The 22,945-nt window shown below is 44.2% G+C and overlaps 1 protein-coding gene across 1 annotated transcript; it reads right to left on the bottom strand.

The window, feature by feature from the left end:
• Positions 1-661: 661 nt before the first annotated feature.
• On the bottom strand, positions 662-16,060 carry TMED8 (transmembrane p24 trafficking protein family member 8). The gene is made up of 6 exons (XM_064713749.1): positions 15,880-16,060; positions 14,842-14,920; positions 12,410-12,539; positions 11,363-11,501; positions 10,798-11,097; positions 662-9,669 (listed from the first exon to the last, which is right to left on the bottom strand). The coding sequence occupies exons 1-6, from the start codon at positions 15,956-15,958 to the stop codon at positions 9,452-9,454; spliced, it is 945 nt and encodes a 314-aa protein (XP_064569819.1). The 5' UTR covers positions 15,959-16,060; the 3' UTR covers positions 662-9,451.
• Between the last annotated feature and the right edge of the window lie 6,885 nt (positions 16,061-22,945).

Here is a 22,945-nt window from a genome sequence, read left to right as displayed (position 1 = left end):
TCTGCAGCATTTGTCCTACCAAACTTGAAATGAGATAGGTGAGAGAAGATGACTCCTGCTACAGCCATCATTCCTCATTTTGACCAGCAAGTGCTTCTCTCAGGACATGTAAGTAGAACCTTTGTAGTATGATAAAGCTGAGGGGCAAAGCAGCTGTGAGGAGCTGTGAAGGGCAAACACTTTTCTGTAGACAATTTAATGAGTACCTGGTAATCAAGAGATGTTTCTAAATCCTCCAGATTGAAAGCCAAAGTAACAAAGGAGCGAGGGGATCTCTGCAAATGGAGGTGACAAGTACCAGTATGAAAAACTGGAGGGTAAAGTATTCAAACTCTACCTATGTCCATTATATGAGCTTGGCTACTTGCTTGTTCCTCTCCAATTCCTCAAGCATTCAGTACAATCTCAAGAAAAATATTCCAGTGAGTCATTTTAATAGACAAAAGATTTCCTGGCTGGAACCATCATCATCATGAGCTGATAACAGAGCATTTTCCTATTTGTTTGCATCAGAATCTCCTGTACACTGCAAAGTATATTTTGCATATTTGCTTCTTCTTTGCTCCTAGAACTAACTGCATTCTTGTTTTGTTGGAAGGTCTGTAGTTGAATTTTTCATATCAAGATATTCACTTGCTTTAAACAGAAGACAAAATTCTTGGTTGCATAGTGAAGTTTATTTAAAGGGAGTAAGTTCCAATATATTATTACAAATCAACCACAATACATCAAATATAAACAATACAAACCAGTTGTAGAAGGAATGCAAGCACACTATAAATATAGCCTTCATACATGCCCTTCAGAAAGAGTCCAGTGACACATTTTGTTAAAATATCCTCTTCAGTATTTTAAACTCACCTCTTGGTGAGCACATGGAAAGCAAACAGCTGGCACTGAGAACTCAATTTTGAAATCACAGGACATCAAAAATATTCACATCACAGAGGTAAGAACTGACAAACAACCATCACAGTTCACAAGAACATAGGTCTGAAAAAGTTATGACAAGCTACACGGTGCTCCCCATTGAAAGTGCTAATGGTTTGGAGCTGTGAGTGGAAAGCAGCCTGCTTCCCTCTGAGGAGAGCTGTTCCCAGGGCATCTAGGAGGTTGCAGGGAGGTCATCTCCAGCTATTTATCATTTCCAAACATAGCTGCTAAACATCAAGGTCATTACTTGGCAAGGTCTTCTTAGCTCTGAATTTTGTGGCTGGCATCCTGCTTCTTGCCCAAGGGATTTGACTCACCAATCCAGATGGGTTTGAAACAGATAACCCTCACTGATGGATCAGAAAAGTCTTCCTCTCTCCCTTCCCAATAAAGGCTACATTTAATGTATGATGATTCTGAGAGAGCAACATGTAAAATCCAGAATGGAACCCAGAGAAGTCAAGGGGACTCAGATCCACTATCCACCTGTACTGATGCAACTTCAGCTGCAACAGCACCACAGTTTGGGAATAAGTAGCCAGAGACTCACTCCAGGCAAATGTGGACTATCCCCCCAGAACACTCTCCTCCTTGTAATATACATTTGAAGTCTGGTGTTTTATGTACCTTTTAAAACTTTACTTAATTGATATTTACTGAAAATCAACTTCTTTAGATAAATGCCATAGCACTTTGACTCTGGCTAAACTCCTGCCTTCTTTCACAGTCTAATTAGCAATGTATTTAACACAATCAGTTCCCAGTTTTTCATTCTGCCAGTTGCGAAGTCCTCATTCATCTACATGATATTGTCACATCCAATATTTTCCCAGATATGAGAAAAGGAAAAATCTTTTTTTCTTTTACACTTGTAGATATAAAAAAACCCTAAAGTTGCTTTGGTCTCTCATCCACACTCTATATGCCTAAGCACACAACACTCACAACTCTGGATTTCAACACTCTTAGAGAAAACTATGAATGGCCATAAGAAGCACTCTTCTATGTCTATCTAGTGTTCCTCTGGTCCTTGGGTTTAGTGTCAGCATATCAAAAGGAGCAGTCCTCTGGTGTTCCTAGACATCTAACAGCAGCATATGAAGGCAAAGAATGTATGGCACCAGGAAATTCAAATACCATTGTACTACTCATCTTACAGCCACAAGGTGGTCTATGAACAGACTAGATCTCCAGGAACAGCCTAGAGGGGCTCTCCCTGCCTGACCTTAGCAAGGACCATCCCCTACCCAAATGGGCAGAGAAATAAGAAGAAATCTCTTGTATTAATGACACCTATGGTTCTCATTTCAGACATGCTGTTTGTTCCTAAGGCACCTTGTGATAAATCCTCTGTAGAGTGGCTTTTATAGGGGTAGTGAGACAAGAAGGAAGAGTATAAGCAGTGGGGATGAAAGTGAACTCATTTAGGGACTCATTCTCTCCCCTAATTCCCCACAAGAACAACAAAGTCTTTCAGCAGCTAGACCTGTAATAAGATTTACCTCAAATTCACCTCACCAGGCCCAGCTCCACAGTAGCTGAAAACCCAGTGCAGGCCACAGATGGAGGTTCCATGCACACACAGGTACAAGGAGATGAGCTGACTGGGCACAGCCACACAGAGAGGCATGTGGCTGCCTTGCAGACTCAGTGCACAGTAACCTGACTTTCCCAGCACCTGAAGTCGGGTAGCTAAGCTCTTCCCCTGAACACATTTTCATCTTATTGTTTGTGCATATTAAATGGGTCTCAAGCATTAATTTGCTACAAGCCTGTGTCTGACACCAGTAACCCTTCCTGAGAACATGCATTACAGGCCTCCAAAGGGTCTGAGTAAATGTAAGCAGTACCAGTAGTGGTCCTTGATGTAAGCAATTTTAACTCTCTGTTCTCAATAAAACACATACATTTTAAACTTCTGCTGCTACATTACACCTAAAGCAAAAAAGAAGAAACAATGGAGAGCTTATTACCTTCTCTCACATGAAAAATGTCCAACAGATTAATACCATTATTATAATTAAACACTTATCCAAGGTAATTTTTATACAGGTTCTTTGCTAAAGGATATATCTCTGACTGAACATGTAAATTTTATTTAGACCTAAATTATACCCAAAACAAAATGGAAAACAATTATGTGCTTTCACAAAAGCAAACCCAAAATGCAAAAGAAGCTTCTTTCTTGATTTAGCTTTCTGAATTTCTAGAGACAATTTAGAGGGAAAGGACACATATACTAAAAGCCTATTTGAAATCTTCCTTCCACAGAAACAAAAAAAAATTCCTTTCCTGAGGATTAATTTCCTTCTCTGAAGTGCAACTGCATTTAAACTTTATTTTTCTTTTTTGACCCAAGGTCTAATACCAAAGATCTCTATTTAAATAAGAAGGATTTCCATAAATGCCTAAGCCAGCTAGCAAGATTGAATACAAATCCAGGAAATATACCAAACTGAAAAAAATACACATGCAAAATAAGATTATTTCTTTGAAACAACGATGGGTTTGATATTGAACAGGAATGGCTGCTTGTTAATCACTAGCCACACAGCCAAGCTATTTATCAGAGAACTAATAAAAACTGTGTATCCTTCCAAAAAGAAGAAGTTGTCACTTTGATAATGAATGCTAGTTGAATACCTGAGAAACAACATACTTGTATAATGTGGAAATATAAGAAAATAAACAAAAAGAGGAATTATCCTGTACAACTTTCCTGTGAAGCTTTCCTGAAGATTAAATGTTCCTAAAACTATCCTGTGTTCATAAAAGATACCAGATACTTCTGGGAAACTTAAGCAGTGAAACAACACACACCAAATACTCTCAGTTCCACTGCAGCAGGCCTGTCTGTGGGCAGGCTGCATTTGCAGGCAGGGCACATGCTCATTGGGATGACATTCCACATTCAATGCTGCTTTTGGGCTCAAGTCAATGAGACCAGGTAGATGGGCACAGTTCCAAAAGAGTGACCCCAGCCTTATTAAAGATTGGTCCACATTTCAGAAAGCAAGAACTGAATATAGGTTTTCCATCTACAGTGCAATTTATCTTAACAAAAACCATTAACTAATGGCTTGAAAACTGGGACATCTATGTGTCAGCAAGTGATCAAAACCGGTTGTAAGGCAAGTTTTGTGAGAAAAAACACAGTATATTTTTAAATGGAGATAACCCACTAGCATGCAACAAGCTGTGCAGCTGAGGATCCATAATTCTGGAATATCTCATGTACATACAGGTCAGAGTTCCCTTCAACAGAAATAAATCCTAATTAGAAGGTGGAGTAGGTGCCAAATAGTACATCACATGTTAACCAGCACACACACACACAGGGTTCTGCAGATCTCACAGCTAAGGACCAACAATGCTGACATTGTGGTCACACTGAAGGGTCTATTCCATCTTCTTCTCTTTAGTGCCTCAGGTGACAGTGTGCTCTTCCCTCCCACTTCTGCCTGAGCAATAGCCAGCCACCAGTGGTGGGCAGGAGGACTGTATCTGGCTTAAGTTGGACTCTGAGAAGACAGATAAGAACACAATAGTTAAGGGCCCTAGGTCTTGCTCATCAGCTTAGGGCCAGTTGGGCACAAGGAAAACCAGAACACAGCCTGTATGGATATATGACTGTAAGTCAATCATCTTACTCTAAGTAGTGGACAGTCCAGGGCCTCTTTACCCTCTCCTGCATGGCAGAAGGCTGTACCCCAGCATCTCCGCTCAACTAGGGTGAGTTAACTTCTTGAGGCTGAGATCCCTTGCTCAGGAATTGTCACCAAGTGCTTAATAGCATACAAAACTGAAATCTCAGCTGAGATACAAGATTGACTTTGCACATAATCCTTTAGATGTAAATTGCTGGCCAAGTCTGGGACTAAGTCTGGATCCAGACACACCTAAATTTCCCTTGAGAAAGGAGTTTAAAAAATAAGGGGGTCCTTTCTGAACCTCATGACTCAGCAGTGGGTCTGCCTGACAGTTTTGTCTGACCCTGTCCTCTATGCAGTGAACGGCTAAGTATACCTTGCCATCATGTCTTGTTAAATTATTGTCTCATTTACTCATAAAATCATAGAATGGTTTGGATTGGAAGAGGACCTTATATATCATTCAGTTCCAACTGCTTTCCTTTAGGCAGGGACACCTTCAACTAGACCAGAGTGCTGTACCTGCAGGGTTGTGTGGGAGACAGGCTACACGTGCTGGGCTGCTGTACCTGTGCTGCTGTGTGTGTGCAGGAGATGGGTTACACCTGGATCACAGCACTGACCTGAGTGGAGGATGAGAGCAGCCTTTAGAACATGTGGGGAGAGCTGGGCATGCTCCAGTTCCTGCTGCATGCAGTGCTCCCTGAGCCCAGGTGTTCTGTACTCCATACACTGCAGGAGCCGCACGCTGCAGCTGTGTCACCATCCTGTCTGATGCTCCTGGCACAGCCCTGCTGCACAGCCTTATCTGTCCAGCATTTTGTACCATATGTGTATGAGCTGACTGACAGGACTGATGCCTGCCATCTGACTGATGCTTCATTAATCTCTTTGGCACATTTTTAATCAGCAACTTTCGTTATTCACAAGCCAATACTTTAAAAAGGGTGGGGGAGTAAAATCCCAAACATATTTGCTTGTGATTTGTTTTTTTAACTCAACTCTCCTTTAAAACAGAAAGGATGTTATGAAATTATATTATGAAATTACGAAAGGATACTGTCAATTGCAGAATGTGATGAGTAACTCAGGTGGCCTGAGCTGCAGAAGTGCCTCCATAATACTCAACTGCTACTGCTGGACGTGGTTATCAGCTTTTTAAGGAAATACTTTACTATATGGCTATGAAGAGTTGTCCAAAATACAATAAAACTGTTACTGTGTTTAGAGTGTTTCTAGAGGTTTCAATAATTCTGATTTTATTAGCAATGACAGTTTCAGTAAGCTTTTAATGAAATATTTGTTCCTTTTTATAAAACAGCCCATGACAAAAAACCTCATTTCTTAAAACCAGCTATTTTTCTGAATCTAAAGGCCTGAAGAGCCTGAAGATTTTTGAGAATTTCTGAAATTTCTGTCTGAATGTGAATTGAGTGTATCAGATGGACAGACCATAATTTGTAAGGCTACAGACCCTTCTCCCTCTATCTCATAAGACCCACTGAAGCTGGAAAAGAAGTAGAGTCCCATCTCCTGACAATTTGGGCCAGTTAATTCCAGTACTGACCTTATTTTCAGAGACTGGCTTGTGTTGTTAAAGGATTTACTAAATAAACTCGCCCTTTCCCTGTTGTTGGTATCTTTTACTTCCTACATCATCTGTTTGAAGAAAATTATTAGTCTAATCCTCTACTGTAAGATTCTATCTGATGCAGTCTTTTTGGTAATGGATCTAAGTGAAATTCCACAAACTTGGAATTTGGACAATTTCACAGCTGGAGTTCATAGATTGTACCCACTTTTACAAAAACACTTCCCTGACAAGCATTGCGTGGTGAACAAAAGTATTTTTTCCAAATTAACAATGTAAAAAATAATGTAAGGAACAACCTAGTGAAACCTCTAAGAAAAATATAATGCCTATTTTTTATTTCCTTCAACAGTCCTGCAGAACTCCACCACTGAGTTTCAACACCACCGTTTTCCCAGAGGTTGCAGAACAGCCTGAAGAACCCTGGCATTGACCACACATGTATGTGGCTCATCTTATTACTCTGGGACATAACCAGCTTCTGTATTTTATGTGCAACTTTTCTTCTGGCATTGGCCCATAGTGTTTTCTGTGTGATCATAAATGGTTTTAAGGTGTTTTCCAGTGACTTGGTACAAAAGATTCATAGAATCATAGAGTATGTTGATTTGGAAGAGGTCCATCACGATCACTGAGTCCAGCTCCTGTCTCAGGACACCCCAACAATCAGAACATGTGCTTGAGAGTGTTGTCCAAACACTCCTTGAGCTCTGTCAGGCTTGGTGCTGTGTTCACTTCCCTGGGGAGCCTGTTCCAGCGCTCAACCACCATCTGGGTGAAAAACTTTTTCCATATACCCACCCTAAATCTCCCCTGACTCAGCTTCAGGCCACTTCCTTGAGTCCTGTCACTGGTCACAAGATTGAAGAGATCAGTGCCTGCCTCTCATGAGGAAGCTGTAACTGCAATGAGGTCTCCCCTCAGTCTCCTCTTTTCCAAGTGACCTCAGCCACTCCTCCTGTGGCTTCCCCTCCAGACCCTTCACCATCCTTGTGGCTCTCCTTTGGATGGTCTTTAATGGCTTAACGTCTTTTTTACACTGTGGCACGCAGAACTGCCCCCAGCCCTGGAGGTGAGGCTGCCCCAGGGCAGAGCAGAGCAGGACAATCCCCTCCCTTGCCTGGCTGGTGATGCTGTGCCTGATGCACCCAGGGCAGGGCTGGCCCTCCTGGCTGCCAGGGCACTGCTGGCTCAGGGTCAACTTGCCATCAACCAGGACCCCTGGTCCCTTTCTGCAGTGCTGCTCTGCAACCTCTCATTCCCTAGTCTATACAAAACACACCAACTATGAAATGTTGTAAATTGATGTTTTCTATCAGCAAACATACTACTACTTTTCTGTTAGAAGTGAAGAGTGTCACTCCATCAGCCATATCTAGGAATTTGATAGACAAAGGATGAAAAAACCCAAACACCTTAGCTAAACTGCTCAGGCCTGATTCAAGTGCTGTAGAAAGGCCACAGGATGGTTCTTCATTTCATCCATGAGAGGTTAAAGGAAGGAATAGCCCTCTCCAAGCCGCTACCTGAAAGAGCATCTTGCTCTGACAGATACCAAGCCCTACTGTTCTGTCTCCCTGTGCTCGACCTGCTTGAATAAAGCAGCTCTGCAGTTCCCCTCCACCCTGGTGAATGCACTCTCTCTTTTGAGATAGGTGGCTGTTTTCTCCCCTTCTCAGGGCCCAAAGCAGCAACAACTCTGCTCCTGGCCCACTCCCCCAGAAAGCCACTGTGCTCCAAGTAGGGCTCTTCCAATTTCCACTCCTCCAGTTCCCAGCTTGGGCTACCCTATTGTAAAGTGACTGCTTCCTCTCTTACCATTTTGACCTACTAAGTGCTCTGGAGCAGTGAATCAGTAAGCAGAGATACTTCAAAGTAAGCTTGAATACAGAGCAAATTGTACAGCATTACAATATACCCTTAATAGGAAATAGGCAGCCCTCCTATGAGAGCAAAATCTTTGGCTTTAACTACTCCAAATAATTCTGTCCATCGTTTCCTCTCAATAGAAGGAATGGACCAAGTAGAATTTAAAAATAAAACTCAGAACTTTTCTAGTATCACCATGGAAAGTCATTTTGTGTCTCTGCAAAGAGGTATCAAAATGTAAATACAGCAGTATTCTTAGAAAAGAGAACGATTTCAAGTTAAAAGTATTAAAATAAACAACAGTTACAAATAAGCATGTTTTAAAATTCATTTCTGATGGATTAACTTCTCCTTTTTAACTCAGCCACTACTTAAGCAGAAGGTGGTAACTAATACCATCACTAGTCACCAAAACATGCCAAGGAACTTCCTAACAGTACCTTTGCAACAGCAATAGCAGTTGACAAACTGCATTGCTCTGGGAGCCTTTTCCTTGCTACATATGGTTGCAATACCACTGAACCAACATCCTGCTACTAAGAAACATTTCCTGTATATTTATTGGTTGTATTCCAACCATTTTGTATTCATTCAGCATGGCAGTAAGTAACATCCTTTGCTTCACATCTGGATTACAGAAAAAACTTCTGGTAATCACTGAGGTTTTAATGACCTACATATGCCTACAATCAACAGATATAACATTCAATTCTGAATCTATAGAAAAGCCTTCCTTTGGACTATGAGGTGTGCACCCTGCTCCCACCCCCTGTCCAAACATGAGCTGTGACTGCTATATGGGGCCCACCTGTTGCAGCACTGCCAAGCCACTGCAGCATGGGCTGCTGCTGGCCAGCTGCATTCCCAGCCACTCGTGTGAGTGAAGGAAGCACCGACTGCTGGTGACTGTAGCAATGGTAGGTGATGGGTTACCCTGGCTAAGTGACAAGCCAGCTGTGCTTCTGGCTCACTGAGACTAACAGCTGCCCTCTAGCGATGCAGATGCAGCAGGAGAGTTGGAAAAGTTATTCACAAAACAGTAACATTATTTTCACTTCATTTTGTACCAACACAACAGATCAGAACCACAACCTCCTGAATGTGGCTTCTGGGCAATTGCCCGCATTGACTTGAAGGCCCAGCCCAATGCCTGCATGGAGCAGACCTCCCAAAGTTCTAGAGAAAGAGCAGCTGCCTGGGAACAACCAGGCAGTCACAACTACCTTTCTCCCCTGAGACAGTGGGGAAGAAGGGTGTGTGGAGAAACCAGTTCGTGTCCAAAGGAGAGCTGGCAGAACTGCGCCGTGGTTCTGTCACGCAGCAGAGCCCGTCAGGCAGTACCAGGGCTGGGTGGCAGCCTGCTACACTCACCATCACCTGCCTGCCATCCTTGCCCCTTCCCTCTTCTTCAGCTAGTGTAGTAGACGTGAAAGAACAGAGTCTTATTGCGGAGCAGAGAGTAGGAGTTATCAAACTTCAGCAGGTAGATGCCCTCGCCCGGGTACTCGTGGCTGCCTGCCTGTACCTCGCGATGGCTGTTCCTGCGGTACACGGGCATCACCTCTCCATAGCGGTTCCGCAGGTAGCTCTTGGAACCCCGCTCCACATCACCCACAGGGGACAGTCCTGAACGGCACAGAGGAGACAAGTAAGTAGGGCAGAACCACCTCATGATCCAGAAAAAGACCAACTAGACCAGAACACAACACAGACATGCAGCTATATGGAGGGCTAATGGTGATAGCATTACCCAGAGCATCTCCTCCGACCTTTCTGCAAATAATTCCCACAAAGTCCAGCCTTCCTATCATAACAAAGGTCATACCAAGAACCAGTTCTCTTGGGAATACTGATGGAACAGTATTTACTAGCCCACCAGCCCAATCTCCTCTCTTTTTTAGCTTAGACACTTTACTGCTTTCATACATGCAACAGCAGTCCTGTGATATAGGCTTGAAGCACAGAGAGGCGGGAAAGCTCTTAGCTGTCACCTCATAGTGTCTGTGTTCTCAGTTCACTTTTCCAAGAGGATTCCTCATAAAGGAACCTACTCCTGCCTACAGGGCCTGCAAAATTCAGACACGAAGCTCCCAGCTACAATGGTCACACATACACTCAAGCCACAGAACAGGCAACGTTACTGTGTGTTTCCCAAGTACAGTGACATAGGTAGCAAACATTCTAAATACAGTCAGAAGAAGCTGCTGATGTAATGGGGAAAAAAGAAAACAAGCAAAAAACCAAAAAACAAGAAATCCCTCCAAACAAACAACAACAAAAAACACCAACCCCTCCCCCCCAAAACACAGCAAAACTCAAAACAAAAAACCCAAACAAACAAAAAAACAAAAACTCAAATAAACAAAACCCCAAAAAAACCAACACCCCAAAACAAAATCTTCTTGCCTCCACTCACCACCAGAAATTTCTCAGTCTGAGAATCTAACAAAAACAGTTGGGTTAAAATTTCAGACTTTAACCTTTTTATCATCTAGAAATTCACTGAGTGAATTCTGGTTTTATGTTTCCATGTGTTCAATCTTAAGAATGCTCTTGGAGAGGACAGCCATTGACATATGCTGAAGCAGGAAGGGCCAAATGCTTTCTTATCACTCTAACCAACAACTCAGTAGGCTGCAGAGATAGCAAATGGGCTGACTAAACAAAGTAGATGGAAATTGTAGCATCTCACAGATACACTCAGCAGCATGGCAACAAGCAACACAAATCAACCTTTGTAAGATCTGCACTAACCTTCAATTTCCTCATCCTCATCTTCATCCTCCTCATCACTGGATTCACTGACCTGAACAGTAATGGCAGTGCTAGTAACTGTTGTCCAGTCAAAATAGACTCCAAACCCAATGTCGTAGTCATCCGTAGCAAACTCCCAGCAAATGCATTTCCCGTCAGGATGGGTTGGCACTCTCACTGTCACCACCTCGCCGCGCTTCACCACCATCCGGCCATTCTTCTCCTTCCCCATCTTGGCTTTGAATTCCTTCATCTTCTCAGTGGTCCACATGGCGGGTGCAGCCAGAGGTGGAGGCTGAGCTGAGACAAGGGAGAAGTTCACAGGCTTACATCACTTTTCCCTACTGACAAACTATTAGCTGAAAACAGTGAAGCTACTTCTGGTAAGGGGCCTGCATTCTGGAGCCTGCTCCCAAAAGCCCCAGATGTGAAGTTTTTCCACTCACTAGCCAGCAGCCCAAATTTCCAGCAGGATTTAGAAGTATCTCCAGGATAGTCTCTGCTCTTCTAGTCAGGGCAGGCACTTAAAAAATACCCAAACAAAAGTTCTGCCTTCAGGACTCACCTTTTCTCTGCTCCCCAAGGAGGTCTGCAGTCTCCAGCTCAGCTGAAAGGATATCCACAGCACCAGTGTGATCTGACTGAATCATGACTATATCCCCTACTCCCTGAGGTACATGGTAGCTGGTTAATCGAACAGCTTCCTGCACAAAGCACATAAAAAACATTGTCACAAAGACCACCCTGTTAAAAAGTCTCTGCCTAGATTTGAAACAACTCGTTAGTAACTCAGGCTTCTTTATGAAACTAAGTCAGACCTGCAGAAGCTTCTATTATTAGTGTAGGCCAGCTCTGAGACACCTCTCAGCATTTGTTTCACCCACTGCACCAAAGTCATGAACTTTGAAGTCAAATGCTGCATCAGTGGCACAAATTTCACTTCCCTTGGCCTCCCAGAGAGTCCTGGGCAGGCACGTTTTTGCACTTGTATCAGAATTAATTGTCACCTCTCAACAAAGCAGCAGCCTTATAGATTTAGCCAACTATTCTTGGAAAAAATTCGCATCAAACAATCCCTCTAGGGAGAGCCTTTCAGCTCTGTGTGCATCTAGACTGCAGCCACAATCAAACTGCCATTGCTGCATCCTAGTTACAAATCCAGCTGGTTCACTCTCTTCTCACATATGCAAACTCACAGGTCCTGAACTCGGTGTCTCTTGTACAGGTTTCTCTGACTCTATCTGTAGGGCAAACAAATTTGCTGCTCACAATAAGAAACAAGGGATTTCAGTTCCCTTTTGCATAAATCCACAAGAATGGAATTTCCAGATGCACCAGATAAGAGCAGAAGGTGACAATTACCTTGAAGCCTCGGTGAGCAAGGAAGCAAGGACTAGCTAAAGACACAAGAGGAATTTTGCAAATTAGACTGATACCATTTATCTGCCATTTCATGTACAGGAAAAAACACAACTGAATCTATGTTAATAGTACTTTTATCTTAACACAACCCTTAGAACCCCAGTCCCACAGTGGCAAGCACAGCAGTAGAGTAGGAGAACTGTTGCTGCACTTCTGTCTTCATTCTCAGACACAAGAAACACGCATCTACCTTTTTGAGAGATTTGATTTGGTCAGGTAGCTTCTCTTCTAGCACAGCCACGTTCTGGTCCCCCAGAGTGCCAATTTCTTCCTTCGAATGCTCTGTTGTGTCAGCACTCAGGTGCACCCCAGCCTGAGACCTTTTGGAGGAAGAGAGCAGTACAATTCAGCACTTGCACCCAGGGCACAGCCAGCAGAGGAATCACTGCTCTGGAACTCAAATTCAAATGAGCTGAAGGAACAAGCTTCTGTGGCAGCACCTGCCAGCTGGACAAAGAAGCCCTGCCCACCCCAATCCTGCAATGTCTGCATGATTACTTTCCATGTGAGCCAGAGGGAGCAACTTCTGTGGGATACTCCATATTTACCATCCTTTAGATGGCAGAAATCCACTGCACTCACCCCACAGCATGTTGGCTCACCAACAATACACTAAGGACAGACATCAGTAGCAACTTTTCTGCCCAGCAAAGGACAACTTCTATGCCAGCTACTGCATGGCATCTGCATACTGCCTCAGAGATCAACTGGATCAGTGAAAGAATTCAGAACAATTTTGACAGCCATCCTGAGAATGCCATCTATTTAAGTGGCCCGTTATGCCTTTCCTACTGGCAATCCCAACAGATACAGGGAGCACCCAAGTGTTTCTCTGCCGTGTCCAAACACACCCCACAGATAAGCAAGCAGTAAGACATACAATGGGCAGCACAACAACTTAAGCAAAGAGGTCTGAGTACTGCACTGTAACAAAAGAAAATGGACATGCTAAAAGAATAAGAATGGTACACAGCAGGAAAAGAATGGGCAAGAAAGGAAACATCTCTGGCATTTATTCTCTGTTGAGGGTTTTCTTCTAAATTATATTTTTAAAATTGCTGCATTTTGTCTATAGGTAGACTTATAATCCTAAATGAACACAGATGCCAGAAGAGTGTCCAGACACATTCTGCATCCACATAGATGACTTGAACAGGGCAAATGTGGCTTTTGTTTTCAAATTGTTACTCCTACGGCACTACAGAATTTATCCAGAAACAAAGCCATTTTTTACTTATATTCTCTCAACAGTGTGATTTCCTTTCCTACAACTGGTGTGACAGACCAGAAGGTCTGTAAGAACGACTCAAGATGAATAGCAGGTTCACAAAATGGCAGCAGATGGATGAGAAAAGAAGGATACTCGGTGGGAACAATTTTTTAAAGGAAGAATTCTTGTACTTCTATGCTATCGTTTTCCAGCCTATTTGCATTTCAGTTTAGCTGTTGCATGAACACACCTAGACGGGCTATCTGGTTATTTGCAACCAGAGGTGCACACATCTGCTCTAAAAGCTCTCCATCAACACAGGAGCCTACAGGCTGGGAATTTTTTCCTCTAGATACATATCATTGATACCTAAGAGTCTCACTGAAAGATTAGGAAGAGCTACACAGCTTTACAGGCAGACTTACAAAGACACAGTTCAGCTGATTCCTTCTCACACAAACCTTTTGGACCATCCCCATCCCTTTCAAAAAAGATCTACATTAAGACAAATTTAATAGGTAATGTCCACAAGTATCTATCATCTGCTTTGGCTATTTTGCCCGTGGTCTGTATTAATCTCTTTAAAGAAATTACAGGATATAATAAAAAGATGGAAGAACTCATTTATAGTCAGGAAGTCTGATAGAGATGTCAGCAGCATCAAACCAAGATGGCATCAAACTGCTGTTTTGGTAAGAAGGGTGGTTTGATGTGGGTTCTTTTTTTCCTGGATTTTTGCATTTTTTTGATGAAGCTGTGCTTCACCTACTGTAATTAACTCACACATTTCTGAAATTGTATCCTGTGCAAGAAATGTACAATGGCAAATGAAACTGCACTGTATAGTGTTAATGCTTGTAGCCGATTAAATTACTTGGCCACAAACACCACATGCCCAGCTGGTATCAACAAGCCAAACATCTGATAACAGGGTTAAGATCAGCAGGATTAATGGAGAGACACAAAATGCAAACAGTGAAGAAAAAAGCCAAAATGTTGTCAAGAAAATAGCAAAAGGTATTTTCTTGTACAGCTTCCACCAGATTTACAGACAGTAGGCATGCTCAATTATTAAATTATCCTCCAGATAGGATATAGAAAATTTCCCCCTGAAAATGTACTAGCTGTTATAATGGATTATAAAACCACACAGGGTTCATTTCAAGCTGAATGACTCTGTGATTTGAATAGCTGAGCCATGAACTACATTTCACAAGCTTTAAAACAACCTTAAAGCCTGTAAGAACAGGCTCTCCCATACTGATCCTGCTATATACTGTCCCAAAGCAGACAATTCAGTCTCCAGGCCCTTCTTTTTACCTGCACAGAACAAACTGCCATACAGAAAAGGTCACAGGAGTGAAACAGACGGTCATGCATGTGGGCCACAACACACAAAAAGGTTTTCCTACCCGCTCTGTGAAGTACTGGACTCCAAAGAATCAACTAGCTGATCTGCAGGCTCTGGCTTTTGGGCTGAGTCTTCATTTTCTAGCAACAAACAGAATATAGCAAGAGAAGGCGAAATAAATGTTGGTGTTTATAATACACTAACAGGAAAAAAAACCCTGCAGCCAGCACTCAGACACTGGCAAGGTGACACAGCTGTGGAACAAAGACCTGAGCCAACCAGTTTTTCGTGTTATGAGCTGTATCTAGAACCTTGTGGAACAAAGATTTTTAATGACCTCAACCCTAGGAAAGGGAAAACAAAAACCTTCGCATGTTTTGGATGTAAAGCCATTCTCAGAAGCAGGGTTCATTCAGGAACTACTAATCCTAGCTTTAGAAGGACAGAACAAGGCCAAATTTCATCATGTAAAGCTGAGCTGACAAAGCCCTGGAAAAAGCGATCGTGCAGCAGTTCACAAAGGGCACCGAGCAGATGGAAATTCCTGGGTCGGGAAAAGCTCTGTCCCATACGAACGCGGTACACAGTGCATCCCCAGCCCTGCTCTCCGATGGCGCTGAGGGAGTGAACAGGACACGGACAAGTTCCAGCTTTTGTAGGTTGCTGATGCCCCTCGGAGCCGCTGCTGGCCATTCGCATTAGTCAGGGCGGGAAGGAGGCAGCTCCAGCCCGGGGGCACGCACCACAGCCCGGCTACAGGGCCCTCTGTCCCCGGGGACAGCACAGACCTCCATCAGCGCTCGCTCTGACCGCTGCACCGGGAGGAGCCCCTGCTGCAGCTCCGGGTGCCCGGGCGGCAGGGGAGCGGCGCAGAGCCCGCAGCGCGCCGCTCTCCGCAGCGGGCCCGCGCTGCCCCCGCACGGCGGAGCTGCCGCTCCTGCACGGCTCCGGCGGCAGAAACGAGCGAACCCACCACGGAGGGGAAACTCTCCCCGTAACACGGGGGACAGTCGGCTCCGTGTTAGTTAGCGCGGCAAACACACGCCGCCGGGCAGCCCCCTGCCCTGCCCTGCCCTACCCTGCCCAGCCCGGCCCGTACCTGCGGGGCCCCGGGGCGCGGTGTCGCCGGCCGGGGGCTCGCAGCGGCAGCCGGCGGCGGCGGAGAGGGCGTCCGACATGAGCACGGCTCGGCGGGCGGCCGGAAACAGCCGAGCGCGGCCGGAGCGGGGCGGCCGGAAACACCCGAGCGCGGGGGACGGAAACACCCGAGCGGGTGCTTGAGAGCCGGGCCGCGGGGAGGTGGTGACGCCGCGGTGCTCATCCCTCAGCCTCCCCTCTCGACAACGCAGCCAATCAACATTCAGTTCTGCAGAGCCGCGGGGCGCGGGCGGCGCAGCAGGCTGACAGCAGGGAGGGAGTGGCGGAAGGGAGAAGGGGGCGCACCTCCAGGAAGCGATGGTTGCCGGGGTAACGGGTCCCGGAAGGACGCGGCGGCCGGGGATGGGGCCGGTGGAGCCGCGCCCGGGTCCCGCGGGGGCTGGGGCGGCTGGAGGGCCGCAGCCTGGGCCCGAGGGCGCGGGGGGACCGCGGGCCTTGTGCCCCTTCCTGGCCTGGAGCGCCGAGGAAGTGGCCGAGTGGGTGGCGCAGCTCGGCTTCCCCCAGTACCAGGTGCGGGGCTGGGGCCCGGGCGGGAACCCGCCGCCCTCTGAGCTCCGTGTGCGTGCGAGAGCGGCAGGGGGGCGGCAGTGGCACAGGGCGATCCCTTTCCCTCCGCTTCCCTGCCCAGGAATGCTTCAGGGCCAACGGCATCAGCGGCCGCCGCCTCATCCACGCCAACTGCTCCAACCTGCCCGCCATGGGCGTCACGGACTTCGGGCACATGCAGGTGCAAAAGGGCCGCTCGCTTTTATTTCCTTCTTTTACGCTTTGCTGGACACAAACAGGAGCTGTCTCTTCCTCATTTTATGAACATCTTTTCCTTTTAAACCTCTATATTTTCTTTAACATGATAGTTAAGGCTGAATTTCGGGGCTACAGTCTGGCCTTCCAAAGCTTCCTAAAAGTTCAGAAGAACAAAATTACTTAAGTTTCATTACCCCCTTTCCCTTCCCTAGTGGAAACCACAGAGGGACCGCATTTACAGAGCCAAATCATCTGTTTTGCATCACAATTTGAAATGGCTTTCACCAGCAGACTCAGATAGAAGTTCAAACCAAGAAGAAAGAAGAAGCTCTATGCTCCAGTGACTAGAGTATTAACACTGTTTCTTTTATCCTACAATACCAAAATGCAATTTCACCACAGTTCTGTCCGGCTGCACAATCTTAACAGTTTGTTTGAAACTAAATAATGCCACGAAAACCATTAACTAGTGCCATGACTGCCTGTTGTTTTGACAGAAAGGCATCAATTTAATATTAAGTTTTTCAGACAGCAAACCTTCACGAATATTTCTGGTACAAGCAGATAGAGACTACAGTCATTTGTGCTTTCCAAAAGTGGAAGAATTCTATATGCTTTGTAAGCCTCACCCTCGTTATTGGGATATAGAGATGATGTATGGTGTTAGTTCAGCTGCTGAGTAAATACTAGGCCATGGGTTAGACATATCAACTGTGACCCGTTCTTCCTCTGGTTGGAACTGAAATTCCTCTAGATAAGCAATATACAGCCAGGACACTGCCACAAGCTTAGAAGTGACACAGTCCAGTAATGCTTTCCAAGGCTTGCATGTAAATTGGGAACATCTCACAGACTTCAGTGGAATCTATATGCTCTCAAAGGTCATGCCCTATCCTGCCAGTTATTTGTGTTTTAAAGAACTTTTTTCTGACAGAATCCAAGTATGCAGAGCTCTGCAGGATGGGGCCCTTTGGGTCTTTCAGGAAGTGTCTACTAGTGCAGGTGAAAAGTTAAAACTGCAATTTCCCAACAAGAAATACAAACTAAAGGCTGTGAGCAGTGGAAACTGATACAGTTGCTATAGAAATAAGAGTGATAGCATCAGCTCAGTGAGATGGAAATGTTTGCAGTTTAGGGGAAATGGCAGTTTGGTGGAGAACTACACAGCTAATTATGTGGAAGCTCTGCAGCATGGACATTACTGCTGGTTTTAATCCCACTGTAATGGTATTCTAAATATCAAAAGCATTCAAGATAAAGTCTGGTGTTCTTTTGTTATCACAAAAAGTATTCAGAGTCAAGCTAAAGTTGGGGGAGGGTTTTGAGCAAATACTGTGAATGATCAGTAAAACCTTGCAAATGGTATTTTGAAGCTTCAGTCAAATTAGTTAAATTCTCAGAAGTTGATTCAAAACCATGGTAAGGCTCTGCTCACTCACAATTCCAGGTCCAGCCATCTCAAACAACCATACACTCATCATTTTCTAAATGAACAATATGATTTTTCACTAATTATTTTTCACACGTTTGCATAGATTGTAATTTGCATTACAATTTAACAACCAGCAATGATTTTGCATTAAGCAGAAGAGACTGCAGTTCATTTATCAATAACTTGTTTGTCCTTGAAGTGCAAGGAGGAAAGCAGAGCTATATTTATGCCACCAGGAGACCAGATGTGATGCCATCCCTGACAGTAAACCTGGAGAGAAGGTGATATGCGCTGCTTTAACAGTCACATGGATTCAGATCCCCCTTATGTTGCAACTTCAAGCATGAAACTGTACCAAAATTCAGAATATCACTGTTTTTTCCTGCTGCTCTGACATGGAATGGATAGTTTTAGCTGTCGCCCTATTGTCTTGGTTTAAGAAACACGAGAATTGCTGATGTTTTGTCTTGTATTTCAGGAAATTTCGCGACATGTGCGAGAGCTGCTGGGGATTGAGGAGCCTCTCTTCAGCAGATCCATTACCCTCCCATACAGAGACAATATGGGTCTGTTCCTGGAGAGAAAGGCACCAACAGGAAAGAAAGCAGATGCCCTCACTTTCTCACAGTTTATCCAAAAAGCAGGACTGGAGCCCTATACAACTCCTCCTTTGCAAGGATCCCAGGCCATGGAGGGAGTGGGTGCTCTCCCTGCATCGCAGGACATGCAGAGGCAGAATTAGAGACTCATACTGCACTTTTGCCTTTGTAAGAAGCCCAGCAGCCACAGCAGACTGTACCCTTATTTCCTTGCAGATTGTTCAAGTGGGTACAGTTCCACCTTTTCACAATTACAAAAAATTGTGCACTGCACTGCCACTGCAGCTCTTAGACATTTTATTACACCAAACCCATTCCCACATTGTCTTTTTCCTGCAATACTTCATTTGCGTGCAGGAACTAGTGAAATGGAGGCTGTGGATCAGACTGTACCATTGTCTGTCTTTTACTTCTGCTTCACAGTTGATTTAAAAATACCAAAAAACCCCCAATCATAGACATATTTTAGGCACAAGTGATTGATAAGAACTTCCCAGATGCTCAAGTGCATAGATTTCTGCCAGGCTTCAGGGTCTGCAGATGGGGCTTGCTCTGAAACCCAGATGTAAGATAAATGGCATAGACAATAACTGGTGTACAGGTGTGCAGACAGCTGCTCTCAGCAATCAGAATTAAGCAAGGGGTCTAGGTGCAACTAATGCATAACTAATCCTTGGCCACAGAAATTATTTCCTGTGACGCAAAACCAGGTAGGCAATGTTTTATCATGGTAAACAGTACTGTAACACATGATAGATGGTGGCAGAAAATACAAAAGAATACTGAACTACAGAATTTAGGGAATAAAAATTGCTGTGTCCTGGGTGGATTTGGACAGAGTATCCAGTTACCTGCTTTTTCCCTGAAGGACACATCATATAGTCTGTGGTGATGAGGGTGGGGAGCATCATCACCAGCAAGGAAGTAGAAGGGCTCATGAAGGCCTGGCTCAACAGAAAGAGCATTCCTGACTAAATCATTAGTATGTTGTCAGGATTCAATGGCTTTCTCAAGATCCCTCATGGGGAATAAAAAAATAATAATAAAAAAACCACTGGGCCTGATCCTCTTTAGTTTTTTACAACAAAGCTGCAGCCAGTACAAAATAACCATAATTTGGTTTTGTAATTCAGTTCTGTATTGAAGCTGCAGTAGAAACACAGTGAAACTGAAGCAGTTCATAGGCCAAGAAGATTATGTAATAAGTAAATTCAGACAAAAAAACCCCCACAAAACAAAACAAACAAAAAAACCCCTCAGGTAACCAGGGATAAGCAAGTTTGCTGAACAGTGTAGAGACTGAAACTCATAGAAGAAAATGTGTGCATAAGGTTATTGGCTGGAAGAGTTTGGAATCTGAGAGTTAACAGTGCTGGTTCTTGCACTGCTTAGTCCCATGAAGAGACTGGGATGAGATCTCAGCAAAGCATTCCTCATGGGCTTCATTAAGGTTTGTGTAGATTTAGAATCATACTCAGAATTTCTGAGAAACTGTTGGAAGCAGCTGTGGACAATGGAGACTTGTCATCCAGTACCACACCAGGTTCCACTGCAGCTGAAGTGAGAGATGTCTTTGGTGCTGAGCCCACACTGCTTTGTAGGACAGTCTCCAGAGGGTGCCTGGTACAGCAGAGCACCAGGCATCAGATGGCACCAGACAAACTCTCTTTTCTAGCAGCTGCCTAGAGAGACTTTCTCAGTGACACAGCTGTCAGGACAAACCAGGGGAAGGTTCTGAGAAGGGAAAACAAGTGGAAACATTTATTGGCAACAACTGTCCAAAGCAGCTTGCTAATAATGTAACTAGCAGTGGTTTTCTTCATTGTCTGACTACAAGACTCCTCCTTGGGTCTTTGAGAAACCATCAGAGACTTGAACATAAAATGTTGAAGAATGGCTCTGGAATAGTCCTGCAAAAGCAGGAATCCTTTCCCTCAAGCAGCCTTCCCCTGTCTTAACGTCCTCAGTAGCCCAGTTCATTAACTGTCATAAGATCATTACACCCACAAACTGTCTTCTCTAGATATTCCCATAGGAATTTTTTTTTTTTTTGCATTCAATGCCCTAGTCTTGATCAGTTGCTTCAAACAACCCTGATAAATAGGATCTAGGGACAAAATAACTCAGTCCAGGTCTTCTGTTGCTAATACATCATCTAAGGCAATTCCTGGGGCAGAGATGTAGTCCTAAGGACAACATGAGTTCAGCACCTTCCAACCCAACAAGGCAGCCCATGCTTTCTGTGAGATGAGGCAAGCTGCAAAGCAGAGACAAGAAGTACCTCAGTTTTCAACTGTCTTTCTCCTCTTGAGTAATTGAAGAGGCAAAATCTTTGCTGACAAAACTCTTGCACACAAAGCTAGGCAAGAAGGTTTTTGCTCTGCACAGATGAGGCAGCATTCAAGAAAGCTGAGGTCATTTGTTCATTTCAATGCCTTCTGGTGAGGCAGATTCTGCCACATGACACTGTTCAGGCCTGCATAAAAAATGGCCACCATCTATTCATGGAGTTTTATTTTCCTTGCAGGATGAACAAAAATCAAGTATCAATTACCTGTGTGCACAGAGATGTGAAGAGATATTCTCATCTCACACTGCTGGGAGGAATCACACTGACAACCAGACCTGTTTGGTTTGAAACCTCTGATCTAGAACCATTTTAGGTGAGGTATTTTAAAATTAACAGTAACAAGTCTAATATGGCTTGTATTTTATGTAGCTGATACTAATTGAGTAACCAGTATTCCTTGACAGGCTGCATATAAAGTCATATAACCATTCTGCCATGAGGGCAAGGTGAGCATCAGGGGTGCTTCAGGTGCTCTCAACAACTGCACTAATTACAGGATGGTTGTTCCGATTTTTCAGGGCCCCTTTTGTAGAAACAATGGGTTCGAGTTCCATCCAGTGGTAAAACCCAGAAATTGCAGGATTGAGTCCTGCAGTAAATCCTGTAGTGAAACTGCATGGTGAAAGGTGCACTGTGAATTTTTTTTAGGCCACATGTAAGTTAGTAGCTTTTATGGTGGAGTTTGCTCAGATGCTTTGAGTTCTTTTCACTCTAAGGGAGTTGTATGAGTTCACTGCAGTATGTGAATATTTTGTGTGTTGTGTGAGTCTGCCATAAAAAAAAAAAAAACTGACATAAGGCCACCCATGACATAAAGCTTGTTTACTCAAAAATTGGTTTTGATAAATGTATAAATACATAAAAAAATCTTATACAGGATGTGCAGTTGGAATGATTTTCACTGCACATCCTGGCCAGAATAAAGTAATGCAACTCACTGCCACCTCAAAGATAGGGTCAGAGTTTAATATCTTCCTGAGTTTGGTGACAGTTTCAGGCCTAGGCTCTGAAATGACATGGTCAATTTTTCTTGAGGGGAGGGATGGAGGTGTCAAGGCTTACACAGTGACAGGACAAATGGTAGCATGTGTGACAGGAGGCAGCAGAGGAACACAATGTCCTCCCAGACCACCAGCTCAGCATTGTTATAAATGCATGTAAAGCTCTGCTTCTGCAGGGCTATTGCACTAAGGTGAAAGGGACTCAAAAGCTCAGAGAGAAAGCAGAGCTATGAACCAGCACACCTCTAGGCACCAGAACACATTTACCTGCACTCTGCCACATGCAGGTGAAACACAAACCACTGCTACCAGACTGGTAGCAGTCTGCCTGCCCAAAGTGGCACAGAGGGACTTTGGTGGCTGCCTGTCACTGGTCTTATATAGCAAAGGGCAACAGCAGAGTGACACAAAGGAACAAATATGCAAAGAACTCAGCTGCTTGGCCCAGTCCTTGCAGGCTGATTTAAGTCTTTAGCTGAAACAGCTGAGCCTTGGGAATCTGGCTAGTTTTCAAGACCTATAAAAAGCTATGTAATAAACCCTGTTTCGTCTCTTCCCTGAGATGATTAGAAAGAGGATTTTATTCCAACATCTCCCTGGAGGACCATTCTCCCTATTTATCTAAGTTTATGGGGCTATATGACTTTATATGCAGCCTGTAGACTACATCTGTTTATTCAATTACTATGAGCTACATAAAATACAAGCTGTATTAGACTTGTTACTATTAACTTTAGCATCCCTCAGCTAAAATGGCCCTAGATCAAGGGCAGTCTTATCAATTTGTCCAAGTATGTGATGACAGGGAGTAAAGAAAGGGACCCAGACTCTCTTCAGTGGTGCTCAGTGATGACAAGGAGCACTGGACACAAACTGAAATG

Source organism: Zonotrichia leucophrys, chromosome 5 (genome assembly GCF_028769735.1).
Source record: "Zonotrichia leucophrys gambelii isolate GWCS_2022_RI chromosome 5, RI_Zleu_2.0, whole genome shotgun sequence".
NCBI lineage: Eukaryota > Metazoa > Chordata > Aves > Passeriformes > Passerellidae > Zonotrichia > Zonotrichia leucophrys.
The sequence above is the reverse complement of the archived record's forward strand: the minus strand, read 5'-3'. Positions and strand labels throughout refer to the sequence as shown.